Below are 19073 nucleotides of genomic sequence, written 5' to 3' on the forward strand. Positions count from 1 at the left end.
AATGGAAAAACAGTAGATTATTTGCCAGTGCTGAGTGGTGATATTACATCAGCTATAGTTGCCAGTACTGAGAAGTGATATTACCTTAGCTATAAACACAAACTCAAGGCTGTAACAGTTTGTTCTTCCAGAGGTAATGAGAGAACAGAAATCTGGAGAGAGAAAGACAGATGCAGAGAAAGAACATTGCCGTCCCAGATGGACTGGGAACCATGTGGCATTCCCGGGAACGAGAATGGGATCATGGTCTGGTTCAGCCAGGATGTGTGTGTGTGTCCCAGCTGATCTCTGGTGCCAGATATGGGGTTACAGAAACTCCCCACTGCCTGGCTATTTATACAGGAGATACACTCACTGACGTGGATACTGTAAATAAAATCAAATGTATTTAAAAGCCCTTTTTACATCAGCATGTCACAACGTGCTTATCCATAAACCTAGCCTAAAACCCCAAACAATGAAGACCCCCAGTCTCAGTTTCTCTAACACTTTCTGAGAAGGGGGGGGGGGTCTACAAACCCAAATAGACAGGGAACACTACATCTTGGAGTAAATCTATATAATAGTGCATGTTAGAGTCCTGACAGGGGACAGCGCAGTCCTGACTCTGGTCCTGACTAGTCAGGTGCAGACCTTTCTCCCGGTTTCAGGGACATGAATAAGAGGTCAGTCTTATCTTGCTCTCCCAAATACATAGGAAGGCGGAGATATATAGGCCTAATCTCAACCCCAACCTTTTTTATCTGGTTCCTGTTTAGTAGAGTTCATTGTTAGCTTGGGGATTTACTGTGGCCAGTACTGATACATACAAAACACTTCACAGGTAGTAAATCCAGACAGTGGTGATTGATTTGAATGGAACGACTACTGGGGCGAGGGGGTCAAAACATTGTTAACAATAAGACAAGCCATAAGGCTGCTGAATAACTAATCAAATGGTCACCGGTCTATTACATTGCCTGCCCCCACCATTTGTTTTGTACACTGCTGCTACTCGCTGTTTATTATCTATGCATAGTCACTTCACCCCTACCTACATGTACAAATCACCTCTAACCTGTACCCCCGCACACTGACTCGGTACCGGTACCCCCTGTATATTGCCTTGTTATTGTTATGTTACTTTTTTACTTTAGTTCTTTTGGTAAATATTTTCTTAACTCTTCTTGAACTGCACTGTTGGTTAAGGGCTTGTAAGTAAGCATTTCATGGTAAGGTCTACACTTGTTGTATTCGGCGTATGTGACAAATAAAGTTTGATTTGATATTGTTTGGAGTAATTGGGGCTGTTCCTGTTCCTCCATCCCCCTCCCTTTGTGGTTCCAACTCAAACTTCCTGTACCCTCAACAGCCCCCCTGGATGCTGTTAACGATAAAAGACAGGAAGAGGAAGGAATCTTCCTATCGTCATCTAACCAAGTAAACTAAAGCGTCCAGCCTGTATCACAAAAAATATCTAGGGGAAAGACTACTTTTGAATTCCACAGAATCATCTGGAGTGGAATGTATACATCTCTCTATTAGAAACAGCATGGACTATCAGGAGTGATAAAGAACAGAACACTTGGAATACTCCCCAAATACACCAAACACTTTAAAACACGGTTTCCAGGAAACAAATGAGCAGGAAAAAACCTTGACATCCTTTCTAGTACTACTCTCAGTGGATTCATCATTTCCCAGGAGGTCCAGCGTTTCACTCACTTACATTCTGGCATAAAAGAAAGGAAAACATAGTGTTTCTCCTTTTTCCACTGATGATGCGGTGTGTAAAATAGCAGAACTAGGAACCTTCAGAAATAAATGCAAATAAACACTAAACAAGATTTCCTCTCAAAAAACAAATTTTAATTCAAACAAAAAAGTTCAATTATTAACAAGTTTAAAAAACAGTGATTTAGTTACATAAATAAATTGATATTGGTGTATCAAATCTGAATTTTAACATCATGAGCAATGTTGACACGGTTGAAGAAGTACAATCGTTTACCTATCATAATAAATAAAATGGAACGTGAATGATATGTCTCTGGACAAACCTCTAGAGGAGGAGGGGACAAGAGACACTAGACAATGTTTCTGCACCCAAAAACAAAAACAGAGGAGAAGGGCTTTTTAAAGCACAAAACACAGAACCATTCAGCTAAAAATGAAAGACACTAAAAGTTGTAACCAAAGTTGGTTGGCTTTTTCATTTCAATGAACAAAGTTTGGTAGTCAGAACTCCCGTTTGGTTGTTTTAAAGCGTTAAGACAAGGCAAGAAAGAAGGCTGTTCTCGTTGAATAATTCTAGAGAGATAACTAAAAAGTTAAAAAAGGAGAAACATATAAAAAAGCGTAACAAAACAAAATTGAACAGTCAAGACCAACATAGCAACTTTCTGTCCTGCACAAAGTCAAGGAGTCGACAGAAGAGGCATGTTGTAGGTTCGTTGTAGAGGCATGTACATGTTTTCATTTGTTGTTGTGCATATAATGGAGATTCTTTTTTGTGACTTGAACACTGTGGAAGGAGACATGATGCGTGAACAAACCAAATTTCACCACAGAGTATTACTATGCTAATTATTAGTAAAAAGTCAGGGATTTTGTCGGATCTACATTTCACGGCTTCGTAGGCACTGGGCCGGAGTTCTCCACTTGTAATGCTAAGGCTCACTGATCGGGCTCCTGGGCAGTTTCTCTCTCTTCTCTTTCTCTCCTCTTATACCACGGTGCCCAATACAACTGTGTTCAACTGGAGGATACATATATTTTGCTGGTCCACACAAAATACAACATCCATGTCCTTTTTTGCAAACAGCCGGTTCCTGTCAAGCAGTCCAGTGGATGTCAGTCTGTCTGTCTCTCCGGGGTCGCCCAGCTAACAGTCCTACTGAGATGACCCCTAACCTTTGACCTTTGTCCTGGCCCCTGATGACGCAACGCGACACGTTTTAAAAGTCCTTCTGATATGTTTTGGTTATAAAAACCATGGTACTGCAGCTTCAAGTATTTTGCATTACATAGAATATGATTTAATAAATTAGTTAACGTATACATTTGTTTTCAATATTCAGACATATACTATCATATATACAGTACAATAAAATGCTCTCATTCTCTCTTTTTTATTTTCCTTTGCTTTTTTTGTTGAGAAATCCCTGAGAATGTATGTTGACAGTTGCTAAGTTTCCACAAGCGCAAGCACTATGACAGTATAATTGTGTTTTTCTGCAAGTGTGTGTTTATAGGTTGTTTCTGCAACTGCATGAGTTTGAGTGTGTCCGTTACTATGTGTTTCTATGTGTGTGTGTGTGTGTTTCTGCACGTGTCTAAAGCATCAGGGTAAACAACACTGCAAAGCCACAGCAGACAGTCAGCCTGGAGTTGGTGATCTCTGTTACTAAAGCTACAGCAGACAGTCAGCCTGGAGTTGATGATCTCTGTTACTAAAGCCACAGCAGACAGTCAGCCTGGAGTTGGTGATCTCTGTTACTAAAGCTACAGCAGACAGTCAGCCTGGAGTTGATGATCTCTGTTACTAAAGCCACAGCAGACAGTCAGCCTGGAGTTGGTGATCTCTGTTACTAAAGCCACAGCAGACAGTCAGCCTGGAGTTGGTGATCTCTGTTACTAAAGCTACAGCAGACAGTCAGCCTGGAGTTGATGATCTCTGTTACTAAAGCCACAGCAGACAGTCAGCCTGGAGTTGGTGATCTGTTACTAAAGCCACAGCAGACAGTCAGCCTGGAGTTGGTGATCCCTGTTACTAAAGCCACAGCAGACAGTCAGCCTGGAGTTGGTGATCCCTGTTACTAAAGCCACAGCAGACAGTCAGCCTGGAGTTGATGATCCCTGTTACTAAAGCCACAGCAGACAGTCAGCCTGGAGTTGATGATCTCTGTTACTAAAGCCACAGCAGACAGTCAGCCTGGAGTTGGTGATCCCTGTTACTAAAGCCACAGCAGACAGTCAGCCTGGAGTTGGTGACCCCTGTTACTAAAGCCACAGCAGACAGTCAGCCTGGAGTTGGTGATCTGTTACTAAAGCCACAGTACAGTCAGCCTGGAGTTGATGATCCCTGTTACTAAAGCCACAGCAGACAGTCAGCCTGGAGTTGATGATCCCTGTTACTAAAGCCACAGCAGACAGTCAGCCTGGAGTTGATGATCCCTGTTACTAAAGCCACAGCAGACAGTCAGCCTGGAGTTGGTGATCCCTGTTACTAAAGCCACAGCAGACAGTCAGCCTGGAGTTGATGATCCCTGTTACTAAAGCCACCGCAGACAGTCAGCCTGGAGTTGGTGATCCCTGTTACTAAAGCCACAGCAGACAGTCAGCCTGGAGTTGGTGATCTGTTACTAAAGCCACAGCAGACAGTCAGCCTGGAGTTGATGATCTCTGTTACTAAAGCCACAGCAGACAGTCAGCCTGGAGTTGGTGATCCCTGTTACTAAAGCCACAGCAGACAGTCAGCCTGGAGTTGGTGATCTGTTACTAAAGCCACAGTACAGTCAGCCTGGAGTTGATGATCCCTGTTACTAAAGCCACAGCAGACAGTCAGCCTGGAGTTGATGATCCCTGTTACTAAAGCCACAGCAGACAGTCAGCCTGGAGTTGATGATCCCTGTTACTAAAGCCACCGCAGACAGTCAGCCTGGAGTTGGTGATCCCTGTTACTAAAGCCACAGCAGACAGTCAGCCTGGAGTTGGTGATCTGTTACTAAAGCCACAGCAGACAGTCAGCCTGGAGTTGGTGATCCCTGTTACTAAAGCCACAGCAGACAGTCAGCCTGGAGTTGGTGATCCCTGTTACTAAAGCCACAGCAGACAGTCAGCCTGGAGTTGATGATCTCTGTTACTAAAGCCACAGCAGACAGTCAGCCTGGAGTTGGTGATCCCTGTTACTAAAGCCACAGCAGACAGTCAGCCTGGAGTTGGTGATCCCTGTTACTAAAGCCACAGCAGACAGTCAGCCTGGAGTTGATGATCCCTGTTACTAAAGCCACAGCAGACAGTCAGCCTGGAGTTGATGATCCCTGTTACTAAAGCCACAGCAGATAGTCAGCCTGGAGTTGGTGATCCCTGTTACTAAAGCCACAGCAGACAGTCAGCCTGGAGTTGGTGATCCCTGTTACTAAAGCCACAGCAGACAGTCAGCCTGGAGTTGGTGATCTCTCTTACGAAAGAGAAATAAAACAAGAAATTGTGGACTGAACTGGATAGTGAACTGTTTGTGTTGTTATTTAACTGTTAACACACACTGACTACACTGAGTGGGGGAAGGAGGGGTGAGGAAGGGCTAAGGACAAGGGGGGAATAAAGCTGGGTCCGTATGAGGTACTGGTCACGTCTGATGGAGTTGCTCTGTTTGGTTTTAAGCCTTGTTTGTCTCATTGTCTCTGAGCTGTGAGCATTTAACAGAGGGGGACAGGAGTGCTATGTGGACATCTCGCCACTGGACAACATATACTCAGTGTAAAAAGATTTTATTTTTCTCTTTAGTTCTCTCTCTCTTACACTCTTTCACACTGTCTTTATACATAAAGGGACACACACACACTTCCACAACATGACAATTTTCTTTTTTGTTTGCTTGTTTGTGAACTAAATAGGGTCTATACACATTAATACCGATGTGGCCTTTTGTTGTTTTCAGGTTTCTCTTTCACTTTTTCCGTCACTTTTTAAGTTAAAAGGGATACAAAGGCAGAATCAAGTAAAAGGGGGCGTGATCGCTCTCAATCTCCATCTCAATAGATCCATCGACCAATCACAATAGTTTTTAAGTTTAGTCTTTCGTCAACCGAACCTCTCCCGTACAAGCATCATGAGTTTCTTCTTGCCCTTGTAGATCTGTTTGAGGTTGTCTATGAACTGGGTAAACTGGATGTGTCCGTCCTGGGCCATGAGGAACGTCTCTCTGGCCTTACTGAGGAACTCTATAAACTCGCTGTAGTGGCGCGGGCTGATGTGAGTGAGGCGAGAGTGCGTGGTGTTGATGTAGGCTCCGATGGTGGCGTCCAGCAGTTGCCTGAGTGGAGCCTTGTCCAGCGACATCAGCTTCCCAGAGTTCCTGCGGCTGTGCAGTGCCACCATGCCCGGCGTGGTCAATGTGCACCGTCTCAAAATGTCTGACAGCACAGTGGCGCACTTCACACTTTTCACCACCAGGGGGATGACTGCAGCCAGCTCATTCTTCCCCAGAGAGTGACTCAGAGCACAGGCCCACAGCACGTCGTTGATAGCCGGGTGGGTGTCCTGGTTGTAGCTGAGGTTAAGGTGGGCCATGGCTAGCGTGGCCAGCTTGTATGCCCTCATGGGATATCCTCTGTGCTCCATGTACCTGGCTATCGTAAAGAGCTGTGTGTAGCTCATCCCCGTGACGGCCGCGTCCAGAACGATCTGGTAGGCCGTCTCGAAGGCGATGTGGTCCTTCTCACAGAGGGTGAGTGCGGAGAGGGAACAGTTCTGGGGGTCCTTCATGGCACACTGCAGGGCCAGGGTCCGGGCGGAGGAGGCCAGGTTCTCCTGTTGATGACAGTCCAGGTGCAGGCGGACGATGGTGGTGTTGGACATGACGGTGGTGGCCACGATGCTGGTGGCCTCGGTCGGGGTGAACAGGGTGAACCAACTCTGCATGATGCTGTCCAACGCATACACACCTAGAGCAGTGGAGAGCAGAGGAGAAGCTGGTTAGGTCATGGAAATATGTTCTACACACACACAGTGGGGAAGTCAAGGAGTTTCCTCGTTTAAGTGAGTTAACAGTTTTTCAGAATTTAGCGGGATCACCAGCAGACTCTGTCATAGCAACAAGAAAATACCTAGATTTTGCCTTCTTTATTCCTCCGGTCCATTTATTTCTCAATTGCCTAAAAAGCAGCCAATCAGCTGTTTCACCAGTTTTCCACAGTTGACACCACAGTTGACATTATGCACAATGGAAATGGGAACCAATTCAACAACAGGATACTTATGTTCTGCAGCCACACACACTGGAAAACAGCATTAGAATAGTAACTCACCAACTTCTGTGGCACAGGTGACCAGCCACCGTACCATCTCTCTCCTCCTCCAGTTCAACGTGGACAGAGTCATTCTCATCACCTTCAGGGGAGAAAGGAACAGGTACAGGTTAGAGAGGTGTGTTTGTTTGCTTGCGAATATATATATATATATATAACATAAACGCACCCCAAAAATTATAAAATGTCCCTTTTCAGGACCCTGTCTTTCAAAGATAATTTGTAAAAATCCAAATAACTTCACAGATCTTCATTGTAAAGGGTTTAACTTCTTATGGCTGGGGGCAGTATTGAGTAGCTTGGATGAATAAAGTGCCCAGAGTAAACTGCCTGCTACTCAGGTCAAGTTGCTAATATATGCATATTATTAGTAGATTTGGATGGAAAACACTCTGAAGTTTCTAAAACTGTTTGAATGATGTCTGTGAGAATAACAGAACGTACATGGCAGGCAAAAACCTGAGAAAAAATCCAACCAGGAAGTGGGAAATCTGAGGTTTGTAGGTTTTCAACTCATCGCCTATCGAATATTGCATATTGCACTTCCTAAGGCTTCCACTAGATGTCAACAGTCTTTAGAACCTTGTTTGATGCGTCTACTGTGAAGGAGGGAGGAATGAGGGCTCTTTGAGTCAGTGGTCTGGCAGAGTGCCATGAGCTGACCATGCATGTTCACGTGAGAGAGTTAGCTTGCGTTCCATTGCATTTCTGAAGACAATGGAATTCTCCGGTTGGAACATTATTGAAGATTTATGTTAAAAACATCCTAAAGATTGATTCTATACTTCGTTTGTCACGTTTCTACCAACTGTAATATGACTTTTCGTCTGAACTTTCGCATGGACTTGCCCGCGCGTCGTGAGTTTGGATTGTGTACTGAACACGCGAACAAAAAGGAGGTATTTGGACATAAATTATGGACTTTATGGAACAAATCAAACATTTATTGTGGAACTGGGATTCCTGGGAGTGCATTCTGATGAAGATCATCAAAGGTAAGTGAATATTTATAATGCTATTCTGACATCTGTTGACTCTACAACATGGCAGATATCTTCATTGCTTGTTTGGGCTCTGAGTGCTGTACTCAGATTATAGCATGGTGTGCTTTGTCCGTAAAGTTTTTTTGAAATCTGACACAGCGGTTGCATTAAGGAGAGGTTTATCTAAAGTTCCATGTATAATACTTGTATATTTTATCAATGTTTATTATGAGTACTTCTGTAAATTGATGTGGCTCTCTGCAAAATCAGAGGCAAAACATTACTGAACATAACGCGCCAATGTAAACTGAGATTTTTGGATATAAATATGAACTTTATCAAACAAAACATACACGTATTGTGTAACATGAAGTCATATTAGTGTCATCTGATGAAGATCATCAAAGGTTAGTGATTAATTTTATCTCTATTTCTGCTTTTTGTGACTCCTCTCTTTGGCTGGAAAAATGTGCTGTGTTTTTCTGTGAATAGGTGCTGACCTAACATAATGATATGTTGTGCTTTCGTCGTAAAGCCTTTTTGAAATCGGACACTGTGGTGGGATTAAAAACAAGTTTATCTTTAAAATGGTGTAAAATACTTGTATGTCTGAGGAATTTTAATTATGAGATTTCTGTTGTTTTGAATTTGGCGCCCTGCACTTTCACTGGCTGTTGTCATATCGATCCCGTTAACGGGATCCCAGCCGTAAGAAGTTAAACACTGTTTCCCATGCTTGTTCAAAGAACCATAAACAATTAATGAACATGCACCTCTGGAACGGTCGTCAAAACACTAACAACTTACAGATGGTAAGCAATTAAGGTCACAGTTATGAAAACTTACGACACTAAAGAGGCCTTTCTACTGACTCTGAAAAACACCAAAAGAAAGATGCACAGGGTCCCTGCTCATCTGCGTGAATGTGCCTTAGGCATGCTGCAAGGAGGCATAAGAAATGCAGATGTGGCCAGGGCAATAAATTGCAATATCCATACTGTGAGACGCCTAAGACAGCGCTACAGGGAGACAGGACGGACAGCTGATCGTCCTCACAGTGGCAGACCACGTGTAACATCTGCACAGGATCGGTACATCCGAACATCACACCTGCGGGACAGGTACAGGATGGCAACAACAACTGCCCGAGTTACACCAGGAACGCACAATCCCTCCATCAGTGCTCAGACTGTCCGCAATAGGCTGAGAGAGGCTGGACTGAGGGCTTGTAGGCCTGTTGTAAGGCAGGTCCTCACCAGACATCACCGGCAACAACGTCGCCTATGGGCACAAACCCACCTTCTCTGGACCAGACAGGACTGGCAAACAGTGCTCTTCACTGACGAGTCGCGGTTTTGTCGAAGGAATGAGCGTTACACCGAGGCCTGTACTCTGGAGCGGGATCGATTTGGAGGGTCTGTCATGGTCTGGGGCGGTGTGTTACAGCATCATCGGACTGAGCTTGTTGTCATTGCAGGCAATCTCAACGCTGTGCGTTACAGGGAAGACATCCTCCTCCCTCATGTGGTACCCTTCCTGTCTAGGACCTGTTGGATCGGAGGGTGAGGGTTAGGGCCATTCCCCCCAGAAATGTCCGAGAACTTGCAGGTGCCCTGGTGGAAGAGCGGTGTAACATCTCACAGCAAGAACTGGCAAATCTGGTGCAGTCCATGAGGAGGAGATGTACTGCAGTCCTTAATGCAGCTGGTGGCCACACCAGATACTGACTGTTACTTTTGATTTTGATCCCCCGTCTTTTCAGGGACACATTATTCTATTTATGTTAGTCACATGTCTGTGGAACTTGTTCAGTTTATGTCTCAATTGTTGAATCTTATGTTCATACAAATATTTACTTATTTTGTTAAGTTTGCTGAAAATAAACACAGTTGACAGTGAGAGGATGTTTCTTTTTTGCTGAGCTTATATGCAGTTGAAGTGGGAAGTTTACATACTCTTTTGGCTGGAGTCATGGTTAGAGTCATTAAAAGTCATTTTTCAACCACTTCACAAATTTCTTGTAAACAAACTATAGTTTTGGCAAGAGGGTTAGGACATGTACTTTGTGCATGACAAGTAATTTCCAACAATTGTTTACAGACAGATTATTTCACTGTATCACAATTCCAGTGGGTCAGAAGTTTACATACACTAAGTTGACTGTGCCTTTAAACAGCTTGGAAAATTCCAGAAAATGATGTCATGGCTTTAGAAGCTTCTGATAGGCTAATTGACAACATTTGAGTCAATTGGAGGCGTACCTGTGGATGTATTTCAAGGCCTACCTTCAAACTCAGTGCCTCTTTGCTTGACATCATAGGAAAATCAAAAGAAATCAGCCAAGACCTCAGAAAAAAAATTGTAGACCTCCACAAGTCTGGTTCGTCCTTGGGAGCAATTTCCAAACGGCTGAAGGTACCACGTTCATCTGTACAAACAATAGTATGCAAGTTTAAACACCATGGGACCACGCAGACGTCATACCGCTCTGGAAGGAGACCCGGTCTGTCTCCTAGATATGAACGTACCTCGATGCAAAAAGTGCAAATCAATCCCAGAACAACAGCAAAGGACCTTGTGAAGATGCTGGAGGAAACAGGTACAAAAGTATCTATATCCACAGTAAAATGAGTCCTATATCGACAAACCCTGAAATGCCCCTCAGCAAGGAAGAAGCCACTGCTCCAAAACCTCCATAAAAAACCTAGACTACATTTTGCAACTGCACATCGAAACAAATATCGTACTTTTTGGAGAAATGTCCTCTGGTCTGATGAAACAAAAATAGAACTGTTAGGCCATAATGACCATCGTTATGTTTGGAGGAAAAAGGGGGATGCTTGCAAGCCGAAGAACACCATCCCAACCGTGAAGCACAGGAATGGCAGCATCATGTTGTGGGGGTGCTTTGCTGCAGGAGGGACTGGTGCACTTTACAAAATAGATGGCATCATGAGGCAGGAAAATGATGTGGTTATATTGAAGCAACAGCTCAAGACATCAGTCAGGAAGTTAAAGCTTGGTCGCAAATGGGTCTTCGAAATGGACAATGACCCCAAGCATACTTCCAAAGTTGTGGCAAAATGGCTTAAGGACAACAAAGTCAAGGTATTGGAGTGGCCATCAAAGCCCTGACCTGAATCCTATAGAAAATTTGTGGGCAGAACTGAAAAAGCGTGTGCGAGCAAGGAGGCCTATAAACCTGACTCAGTTACACAAGCTTATTGCACCAACTTATTGTGGGAAGCTTGTGGAAAGCTACCCGAAACATTTGACCCAAGTTAAACAATTTAAAAGGCAATGCTACAAAATACTAATTGAGTACATGCAAACTTCTGACCCACTGGGAATGTAATGAAAGAAATAAAAGCTGAAGTAAATCATTCTCTCTACTATTATTCTGACATTTCACATTCTTAAAATAAAGTGGTGATCCTAACTGACCTAAAACAGGGAATTTGTACTAGGATTAAATGTCAGGAATTGTGAAAAACTGAGTATAAATGTATTTGGCTAAGGTGTATGTAAACTTACGACTTCAACTGTATGTATGTATGTATGTATGTATGTATGTATGTATGTATGTATGTATGTATGTATGTATGTATGTATGTATGTATGTATGTATGTATGTATGTATGTATGTATGTATGTATGTATGTATGTATGTATGTATGTATGTATGTATGTATGTATGTATGTATGTATGTATGTATGTATGTATGTATGTATGTATGTATGTATGTATGTATGTATGTATGTATGTATGTATGTATGTATGTATGTATGTATGTATGTATGTATGTATGTATGTATGTATGTATGTATGTATGTATGTATGTATGTATGTATGTATGTATGTATGTATGTATGTATGTATGTATGTATGTATGTATGTATGTATGTATGTATGTATGTATGTATGTATGTATGTATGTATGTATGTGTACACTACCGGTCAAAAGCTTTAGAACACCTACATTTAAAAATAAATTCACACAGTTTAATGTCTAAACGTTCTCAAATTAAAGCATAGAACAAATAAACAAAAAAATTATAATGTAATCGTTTTGTTTAACAGAACGCAATCTACATTTTTGACTCAAAGTAGCCACCTTTTGCAGACATAATAGCCGAACATACTCGTGGCATTCTTTCTACGATGGAAATCAAATATTGTTCGGAAATTCCTTCCCAACACTGTTGCAGAAGTTCCCACAAATGTGTTGCACTTGTAGGTTGCTTTACTTTCATCCTTCTGCCCAGTTCATCCCAAACCAGCTCGATGGGGTTTAAGTCTGGAGATTGTGCTGGCCATTCCATGATTTGAAGACTACCGTCTTGTTCTTTTCTTCTAGGGTAGTTCTGACATAGCCTGGAGGTATGTTCTGGGTCATAATCTTGCTGTAGGATGAACCCCTGACCAACTAGACGTACACCAGAGGGTATAGCATGGCACTGCAAAATGCTGTGGTAGCCGTTTTGGTTCAGGGTGCCACTCACTCTGTGCAAGTCGCCGACTCTGGAATCAGCAAAAGAGCCCCAAGACCATCACGCTTCCTCCTCCATGTTTGACAGTTGGTGTCACACACTGAGGAATTATCCTTTCGCCTACTCAACGGCATACAAAAACCCTGCATGATGAACCGAAGATGTCTTCAGTCTTCAGTAGTCCACTGGCAGTGCTTCATGGCCCAGGCAAGCCTCTTTTTCATATTTAGCAATGGATTTCTTACCGCCACTCGACCTGTCTAACATTCAGCTCGAAGTCTTCTCTTCACAGTTGAAACTGAGACTTGATTACATCCACCAGTGTTAAGCTGTGCTTGAAGATGTTGTCCTGTGAGTCGCCTATCACCCAAGCTGTTGACTCTAAGAAACGTGTCTTCTGATTCTGTTGTGGCTTTGGGTCTGCCAGACCTCTTCCTGTCAGAGTTTCCTCCAGTTTCCAAGTGCCTTTTGATGGTGTAGGAAACTATACTCACTGACACCTTGGCTTTCTTTGCAATTTATCGAAAGGAAAGACCTACACTTTTAAGGGTTATAATGGTCTGTCTTCCTTTGTTAATTGCATTTGTCTTACCATTATGATAGCAATATACTACTTCCTGTAGTACAATACTGTCCAAATAATGCTTAAGAGGGTGTAGTAACAGTCTGTACCAACACCGCTTTAATACAGACACATGTAGGAATTGTTAGCACCAACTTTCAAAGCTTAATTTACTTCCATCGCTGCAGAACAGCTGTAAGTTGTTAACCCATTACTTGTTCCCTGAAAAAGGCCTTTTTAAATAACTGTGAAATGTACATTATTTTTCCGTTTTTGGTAACCTAAACTTTTTTTTAAACCTCTGGCAGTTTACCGCTTACCTTTGTACCATTTCAGGTTATTCACTGGACTTGAACTGCTTAAATGTCTATAAAAACTGGGAAAATGTGGGTGGCTAAAACATTTGACCGGTAGTGTATATGTTACCTGAAGGCCCAGCTCCAGTGAGACTTTAAGCAGTGTGAGGTCTGGCAGGCTGTCCATCAGAGTAGCGATCTTGAAGGCATCCTGAGCCAGTTTGAAGATGTGAGACGAGGAGTGGATGTTCTTCTGGATGGACTCTAACACCGTTTCTAACTTACGCCCATCGCCTGAGAGACAAAAACCCAATATAAAACCACCTATTTGCAGAAAAGATCGTAAACATTATTGTCTGAGCATGTGTGTATTTTTGTTTTTGTACGGTGTGTGTGTTTGTACATACAGTACGTTTGTTTGTGTACGTACCTTTGGCTGCGGTAAGCATGGTGGAGGCCAGTTCACATTGTTGTGACTCTATGTGAGATAGAGTGAACCAGCGAGGGTAGCGGTTAGGGACCATAGATACTATATGGTGAGGTCTGGATAGATCACCTGATGGAGCTGTGGTTTCCAGGACCGGTAACCTAAAGACACACATTTAATACACTGATGTTTAATATAACTGTTTTGCTTCTAATAAGGAAGCATGGGCCTTAAGGGGTCTTCTAAGGCTTATGGGAAATCCCGGTCTCTCTGCAAGATTCAGTGTTTCTGTTAAAGCAGAGTTCAGAAATAGAAAGTCTTCATGCCACTGATGCTGATATCTGATGCTGATATCTGATGCTGATATCTGATGCTGATTCTAGACTGTGTTGTTGAAAATAAAGATTTAAATATAATACAATTCGGAGGAGTTTAACATGGGCAAAATTAAATAAAGTTGTAAACGTTTCATAAGCCTCTCAATGGTCAGAAAGATACCCAAATGAAAACCCACGTCATAAAATAGTGTACAAAACATTATGGACACCTGCCCTTTCCATGACAGACTGACCAGGTGAATCCAGGTGAAAGCTGGATTACTGATGCCACCTGTTAAATCCACAGTGTAGATGAAAGGGAGGAGACAGGTTAAACAGGGATTTTTATGCTTTGAGACATGGATTGTGTGTATGCCATTCAAATGGTAAATAGGCAAGACAAAAGATTTATGGGCAAGACTAAAGATTTAAGTGCCTTTGAACAAGGTATGGTAGTAGGTGCCAGGCACACCAGTTTGTGTAAAGAACTGCAACGCTGCTGGGTTTTTCACACTCAACAGTTTCCCGTGTGCATCAAGAATGGTCCACAACCTAAAGGACATCCAGCCAGCTTTACACAACTGTAGGAAGCACTGGAGTAAACTTGGGCCAGAATCCCTGTGGAACGCTTCGACACCTTGTAGAGTCCATGCCCCAATGAACTGAGGCTGTTCTGAGGGCAAAATGAGGGGGTGCAACTCAATACTAGGAAAGTGTATTTAATGTTTTCTACACTCAGTGTATATCTCTCTATCAATATAATATAATATATATATATATATATATATATATATATATAGATATATATATATATATACACACATACATACACACACACACACACGCGCATACATACATACACTCAGCAAAAAAAAGAAATGTCCTCTCACTGTCAACTGCGTTTATTTTCAGCAAACTTAACGTGTGTAAATATTTGTATGAACATAACAAGACTTAACTGAGACATAAACTGAACAAGTTCCACAGACATGTGACTAACAGAAATGGAATAACGTGCCACTGAACAAACGGGGGGGTCTAAATCAAAAGTAACAGTCAGTATCTGGTGTGGACACCAGCTGCATTAAGTACTGCAGTGCATCTCCTCCTCATGGACTGCACCAGATTTGCCAGTTTTTGCTGTGAGATGTTACCCCACTCTTCCACCAAGGCACCTGCAAGTTCCCGGACATTTCTGTGGGGAATGTCCCTAGCCCTCACCCTCCGATACAACAGGTCCTAGACGTGCTCAATGGGATTGAGATCTGGGCTCTTCGCTGGCCATGGCAGAACACTGACATTCCTGTCTTGCAAGAAATCATGCACAGAACGAGCAGTATGGCTGGTGGCATTGTCATGCTGAAAGGTCATGTCAGGATGAGCCTGCAGGAAGGGTACCACATGAGGGAGGAGGATGTCTTCCCTGTAACGCACAGTGTTGAGATTGCCTGCAATGACAACAAGCTCAGTCCGATGATGCTGTGACAACGCCCCAGACCATGACGGACCCTTCACCTCCATCACCCCTGGTGAGACAAAACCGCGACTCGTCAGTGAAGAGCACTTTTTGCCAGTCCTTTCTGGTCCAGCGACGGTGGGTTTGTGCCCATAAGCGACTTTGTTGCCGGTGATGTCTGGTGAGGACCTGCCTTACAACAGGCCTACAAGCCCTCAGTCCAGCCTCTCTCAGCCTATTGTGGACAGTCTGAGCACTGATGGAGGGATTATGCGTTCTAGGTGTAACTCGGGCAGTTGTTGTTGCCATCCTGTACCTGTCCCGCAGGTGTGATGTTCGGATGTACCGATCCTGTGCAGGTGTTGTTACACGTGGTCTGCCACTGTGAGGACAATCAGCTGTCCGACCTGTCTCCCTGTAGTGCTGCCTTAGGCATCTCACAGTATGGACATTGCAATGTATTGCCCTTGCCACATCTGCAGTCCTCATGCCTCCTTGCAGCACGCATAAGGCACGTTCACGCAGGTGAGCAGGCACCCTGGGCATCTTTCTTTTGGTGTTTTCCAGAGTCAGTAGAAAGGCCTCTTTAGTGTCCTAAGTTTTCATAAGTGTGACCTTAATTGCCCACCGTCTGTAAGCTGTTAGTGTCCTAACGACCGTTCCACAGGTGCATGTTCATTAATTGTATATGGTTATTTGAACAAGCATGGGACACAGTGTTTAAACCCTTTACAATGAAGATCTGTGAAGATATTTGGATTTTTACGAATTATCTTTGAAAGACAATGGGACGTTGTTTTTTTTTGCTGAGTTGATATATAAATAAAACAGTATTATTCAACCATTCTCCTGAACTCATTTTCAGTGCTGTTTAATTATTTAATAAAGATTCCAGTGAAAGGGAGCTTTGTGATTAAACAGTACCCAGGATAGCTTCCTGTCTCGTCACAGACACACACACAGAATTTGAGACTCAAATGAGGCTGAGCTCCTTTTTCAACTGAAGTGTTATTTTCTGATACAGGTTTGTGTGTGCGTTTTGTACTCACCTCATGGCTCTCAGTGCAATTTTGTACGCCAGTTCAGCGTCGTGAGGTAGTAGGGAGGTGAAGAGATACTTGGCGAAAGTATGCATGGGAACACTCTCTCTGTAGAGCAACTCTCCTAGACCACTGTATGGACCAGCTACAGGAGACAGAATTCAGGGTTAGGGAGTAGAGGTAGAGAGGTAGAGAGAGAGGGTGTGTGTGTGTGTGTGTGTGTGTGTGTGTGTGTGTGTGTGTGTGTATCTCCCCCTCACCCTCTAGCAGGAAGACTGCTTGCTTGCGGAAGATCTTGACCAGGGCATCGTTCAGTTCCACTTCCTGGAGCTTGGCCAATAGCTGCTCTTCGTTGCGACACACCTTCTCCTGGGCGTATAGGCCGTCAGGCATCACCCTCTGCTGCCCTAAGCCAATCAGAGCCGTCTCTACAGCCAGTGCTACGAACGATTGGCCATCGTCCAGGAAGTGTTGTGCTGTGAAGAGGTGGGGCTCCAACCTTTTGGCTGAACTCACAGAGCCTGTAGACAGAAAGAAACAAAAGAACAAAAGAAACCACATTAAAAAACAGCACTTCTTTGAAATGTCACCAAATCTAATAGAGAGAAACAGCAAGGTTGTGGATCAATCTGTCAGATTCAATACAGCAAGGTTGTGGATCAATCTGTCAGATTCAATACAGCAAGGTTGTGGATCAACCCGTCAGATTCAATACAGCAAGGTTGTGGATCAACCCGTCAGATTCAATACAGCAAGGTTGTGGATCAATCTGTCAGATTCAATACAGCAAGGTTGTGGATCAATCTGTCAGATTCAATACAGCAAGGTTGTGGATCAACCCGTCAGATTCAATACAGCAAGGTTGTGGATCAATCTGTCAGATTCAATACAGCAAGGTTGTGGATCAATCTGTCAGATTCAATACAGCAAGGTTGTGGATCAATCTGTCAGATTCAATACAGCAAGGTTGTGGATCAATCTGTCAGATTCAATACAGCAAGGTTGTGGATCAATCTGTCAGATTCAATACAGCAAGGTTGTGGATCAACCCGTCAGATTCAATACAGCAAGGTTGTGGATCAACCCGTCAGATTCAATACAGCAAGGTTGTGGATCAATCTGTCAGATTCAATACAGCAAGGTTGTGGATCAATCTGTCAGATTCAATACAGCAAGGTTGTGGATCAATCTGTCAGATTCAATACAGCAAGGTTGTGGATCAACCCGTCAGATTCAATACAGCAAGGTTGTGGATCAACCCGTCAGATTCAATACAGCAAGGTTGTGGATCAACCCGTCAGATTCAATACAGCAAGGTTGTGGATCAACCCGTCAGATTCAATACAGCAAGGTTGTGGATCAACCCATCAGATTCAATACAGCAAGGTTGTGGATCAATCTGCGTCAGATTCAATACAGCAAGGTTGTGGATCAACCCGTCAGATTCAATACAGCAAGGTTGTGGATCAACCCATCAGATTCAATACAGCAAGGTTGTGGATCAATCTGTCAGATTCAATACAGCAAGGTTGTGGATCAATCTGTCAGATTCAATACAGCAAGGTTGTGGATCAACCCATCAGATTCAATACAGCAAGGTTGTGGATCAACCCGTCAGATTCAATACAGCAAGGTTGTGGATCAACCCGTCAGATTCAATACAGCAAGGTTGTGGATCAATCTGTCAGATTCAATACAGCAAGGTTGTGGATCAATCTGTCAGATTCAATACAGCAAGGTTGTGGATCAATCTGTCAGATTCAATACAGCAAGGTTGTGGATCAACCCATCAGATTCAATACAGCAAGGTTGTGGATCAATCTGTCAGATTCAATACAGCAAGGTTGTGGATCAATCTGTCAGATTCAATACAGCAAGGTTGTGGATCAATCTGTCAGATTCAATACAGCAAGGTTGTGGATCAATCTGTCAGATTCAATACAGCAAGGTTGTGGATCAATCTGTCAGATTCAATACAGCAAGGTTGTGGATCAACCTGTCAGATTCAATACAGCAAGGTTGTGGATCAATCTGTCAGATTCAGTGGATCAATCTGTCAGATTCAATACAGCAAGGTTGTGGATCAATCTGTCAGATTCAATACAGCAAGGTTGTGGATCAATCTGTCAGATTCAATACAGCAAGGTTGTGGATCAATCTGTCAGATTCAATACAGCAAGGTTGTGGATCAATCTGTCAGATTCAGTGGATCAATCTGTCAGATTCAATACAGCAAGGTTGTGGATCAATCTGTCAGATTCAATACAGCAAGGTTGTGGATCAATCTGTCAGATTCAGTGGATCAATCTGTCAGATTCAATACAGCAAGGTTGTGGATCAACCTGTCAGATTCAATACAGCAAGGTTGTGGATCAATCTGTCAGATTCAATACAGCAAGGTTGTGGATCAATCTGTCAGATTCAGTGGATCAATCTGTCAGATTCAATACAGCAAGGTTGTGGATCAATCTGTCAGATTCAATACAGCAAG

General features: G+C 43.2%; 1 protein-coding gene across 1 annotated transcript in view; it reads right to left on the minus strand.

The window, feature by feature from the left end:
• Positions 1-1826: 1826 nt before the first annotated feature.
• Positions 1827-19073, minus strand: part of LOC120045045 (zinc finger SWIM domain-containing protein 6-like) — a 70485-nt gene continuing 53238 nt past the window's right edge. Inside the window, exons 9-14 of the mRNA XM_038989872.1 lie at positions 16843-17103; positions 16592-16727; positions 13773-13930; positions 13473-13636; positions 7011-7092; positions 1827-6647 (exon numbers count right to left, since the gene is read on the minus strand). Coding sequence (XP_038845800.1) covers positions 5785-6647; positions 7011-7092; positions 13473-13636; positions 13773-13930; positions 16592-16727; positions 16843-17103 — 1664 coding nt within the window. The 3' untranslated portion in view covers positions 1827-5784. The remainder of the gene's footprint in view (positions 6648-7010; positions 7093-13472; positions 13637-13772; positions 13931-16591; positions 16728-16842; positions 17104-19073) is intronic.

This window comes from Salvelinus namaycush, chromosome 3, assembly GCF_016432855.1.
Source record: "Salvelinus namaycush isolate Seneca chromosome 3, SaNama_1.0, whole genome shotgun sequence".
Classification (NCBI taxonomy): Eukaryota; Metazoa; Chordata; class Actinopteri; order Salmoniformes; family Salmonidae; genus Salvelinus; species Salvelinus namaycush.